Source organism: Coffea arabica, chromosome 8e, assembly GCF_036785885.1.
Source record: "Coffea arabica cultivar ET-39 chromosome 8e, Coffea Arabica ET-39 HiFi, whole genome shotgun sequence".
Classification (NCBI taxonomy): Eukaryota; Viridiplantae; Streptophyta; class Magnoliopsida; order Gentianales; family Rubiaceae; genus Coffea; species Coffea arabica.
In genome coordinates this window covers 45,344,654-45,348,329 of record NC_092324.1, presented here as the reverse complement: position 1 = coordinate 45,348,329, position 3,676 = coordinate 45,344,654, and the positions used below count along the sequence as shown (strand labels likewise).

Here is a 3,676-nt window from a genome sequence, read left to right as displayed (position 1 = left end):
AGGTTTCCAGCCCAACTCCAACTCCAATGATTTGATTGTATTCCCTTATGCAATAGTTGTTATAAGGCGGTCTATATATGCAGCCACAACTCCACTTTATTTGCAAATAGATCAATACTCTCCCCCGTTGCATAAAATTTGTCACTTCTAGCCAAATTATGCAGTTCTAGGAGCTTTATTTTCTTTTTCTTTTTGGTTAGTTTTTAAGCATATCTTTATGTAACTTTGGCATTTCTCAAGCTAATACGTGCTGGAAATGTGGGCCTGTAAATATTGCATCTCTAAAAGAAAAGGGAAAAGCAAACACTATCCCAAGTATAGAAAAACTATTATGTATTTCTTGTTCTCTGGTTTTTATCAACCAAGAAAAATAATCATCTTCATTATTAATTGTCTAAAGTACATAATACTTCTGTCTTTAAAAAAGATTAAATTATTTTACAACCCCAAAAGGAATAGCATACACTAAATATTCCACTGCTTAGCATGGTCATAGAGTATATCTCCAGAAGTGATACATATAATAGTCTTGTGATGCTTGTGGTGACAGCGTTCATTTGCTTCAACAGTGATGAAGGTCAATTCTCAGAGTCTCATGCACGCAGCACTTTTTTTTTTTTTATAACAACAAAGTTGAATAATGATCATGCAACATTTCCGAGTTAAAATCATTTCAACCTTTTTTCTACCAAAAACAGAATGATCTTGCAACATTTTGAATTCGAAACATTTTCATTAATTTTCAGTTTCCAAGAACCACACACAGGTGGATGAACATTTGATTAAAAAGAAATGACAGGGTAGAGTCTCTCTGTCGCTATAAAGCTCTTAGAAATGGGTGATTCAAATGAATTTATACCGGTCATAATTAGATAATAAGTATAATTTGATAAATTTATTTATTCTGAACTATTCAAATTTATTTGTTTTAGTCACTACAAATTGGGCACAGAGAAACTCATAATCTTTTCCAGAGGTTAGTGCAAATTGCATATTTCAGTTTTGTATAAAATCTTCGAAAACGAGTCTATGTGCGATTTGTGACCATTATCTTTTATTAAGCAATAAAAATACGAAAGACTGCATGTTGAACCCTCCATCATCACCAGGTAAACCAAACATTAACTAAAAAGAACCAAAGAAAAAAAAGAGAGAGAGAGAGATTGTAGTAACCAAAAGCTTTAAAACGCTTTACACCACAAACCAAACACTTTAATATTGTAAGATGAAAAGAACCAGTCAATTGACTCAATTCCAGGCATTTGTGTTTTTTTTTAACCAAGGATCTCGAAAAGGTTAGATTGTGTCTCGTTATAATCCTTAACACATACTTAATATTAAAGCTGATGAAACGTGCAAAATTCGGGTCAAAGTAAAAAAAAAAATTTTTTTTTTGCCATTTCATGGCTGCCAACTAGGTTAACACTGCATATTAATTAAAAATGGTCAAAAAGAGTCTGACATGTGAAAAGAAATAGTCTCTAACACTTGAACAAAGTTGGTATCCTAGTGGACTTGAGGCCAACCAAAAAATCGTACTAGAATGAGAAAAAGAGTCAAATCTAAATATTGTTCTCTCTTGCATGGTATGTCATTCTTCTAAAGCCTAATTAAAGTGTCTTGATAAATAATGCATAAACGATTCAATTCGTACGTCTAGTTCAGCATTAATTCTCAACTTTAATGCAAAAAAGGGCCTTGATAGATAATGCAAAAAAGGCTGATGGATGTGCTCTAGAGGGGCAATGTATTTGCTTAGAGGTTAATTTTTTCCTTTGGAAAAAACAGAGGTCAATTTTTTAACATGTGTTAATTTTTTTTCCCACTATTCATATACAACATCAGCTTTTCCCTGACAAGATAGTTGGATAATAATTAACCACGCAACACTTTAGATTCTAAACGTTTTTTTTCCCAGTTTTCAAAAGCTACAGCTAGAAGGACGAGGATTTGATAAAAATGTTGCATGAAATATTCCGGGAGAAAATAAAAATAAATGCAAATGAGTAATGTAATAGAATGGCTTTGAGAATATGCTAATGTTTTCTATTTTACTCATTACATGGTAGGCATGGAGAAACGTGGGAAGTTGCAAACAAAATTGTTATTAAGTCAACAGAGAAGACATCTTTTTTTTTTAACTGAAATATATTTATTTTTATTAGAAGTAAGACAAGAGTAAAATGTTACATAGACCTAATTTTCCGAATTGAAGGCATTCCAAGCCTATCAAGGCGAATTGCTCCACGAGCCATTGTTGGAAACGTGTTTAATGTCTCGTATATCTTGATTTGCTGGTCTGGATGAGATACGCCCACATTGGATAACACATCAGCCACCTTATTCGCTTCCCTGTAACAATGTGAAAAACGATCCGGATCTTCCATAAACTGCCAAATCTGCCTGATAATCCGTCGGATGTGCCAGGGACATTGAATGCGATGCTGAAGAATTCCAATTAATACCAAAGAATCCGATTGCACATAGATATTCCGAAAGCACCTCTGTGCACATGTTTGAAGACCAATAAGGAGGGCACGAGCCTCTGCACGAAGACATGTAGTTTCCCCAAAATATGCCGAAAAACCAATCAAAGGGAGGCCATTTGAATCCCGAAGAACTCCACCACCTCCACCCACTCCTGGATTACCCTTAGAACATCCGTCTGTATTAAGTGTGAACCGTCCAGATTCCTTCGTTTCCCATCGAATAAGTTTGTATGTGATGCCAACATCAGATGAGTTCGGCCAATCATACAAAAGATAAAATGACTGTACTCGTCCCACTTTTTTGAAATGTATGTCCACAATGGATCGGATTTCCGAGAAAATGGCTTGACAAATGACATTCGACCGCATCTGGACATCCTCAAACATTGCTTTATTTCTTGCCTTCCAAATTTGCCAACATACTACAGAAGGAAGTAGCCGTCCAATAAACCGTCTTATATCAGAATCATATGATTTCAACCACCAACCCACTATGCGAGATCTCAAATATGACCCTGATACTTGGAGTCCACATGAAGCCCCAAAATAATTCCAAACTGTTGATGCTATAATGCCATTGGAGAATAAATGTTCGGTTGACTCTTCAGATGCCGATTGGCAGCAAAAACACTTTGAGGGTAAATGAAAACCAAAATTTCGTAACGTATCCGGTATTGGCAACCTACCCAGCAACAATCGCAACATGAAGAAAGAGGTCTTCAAAGAAAGACGAGGATGCCAGATTCTATCAAAAACCATTGATGTGTTTCGGGCTTGCCTAATATTTATTAAAAGCAGAGAAGACATCTTATATTTATTAAAAGAACAAAAAATTATATAAACATTATCCTGCGCCTAAGACCGATAAGGAAAGAAAAATCCATTTGGGCTGTTACTTCGAAAACCTAATCAAGGCCACCAAATCCTAACAAATATACTTGCAACTCTAGGTAGGCCATTTGCATTCCAGCATAGGGAGATTTCTGCATTGATCACTTGGTACACAATGGATCATCTGATCTAAACAAGGGTCACTCGGACCATAAATTAGGTTTGTACAAGAATTTTCCTTTAACTTCTGATAAAATTTTGTTCTTTTTTCTCTGCTAAAAAAAATATTTGGATGGCTTTTGGCTTTGATCACCATTATACGGCATGCTAAATTTATAGAATTATAAGTCATTTAC

General features: G+C 35.1%; 1 protein-coding gene across 1 annotated transcript; it reads right to left on the bottom strand.

The window, feature by feature from the left end:
* Window positions 1–2,186: 2,186 nt before the first annotated feature.
* Window positions 2,187–3,248, bottom strand: LOC113704884 (uncharacterized). Its single transcript, XM_027226752.1, has one exon. The coding sequence runs from the start codon at window positions 3,246–3,248 to the stop codon at window positions 2,187–2,189; it is 1,062 nt and encodes a 353-aa protein (XP_027082553.1).
* Between the last annotated feature and the right edge of the window lie 428 nt (window positions 3,249–3,676).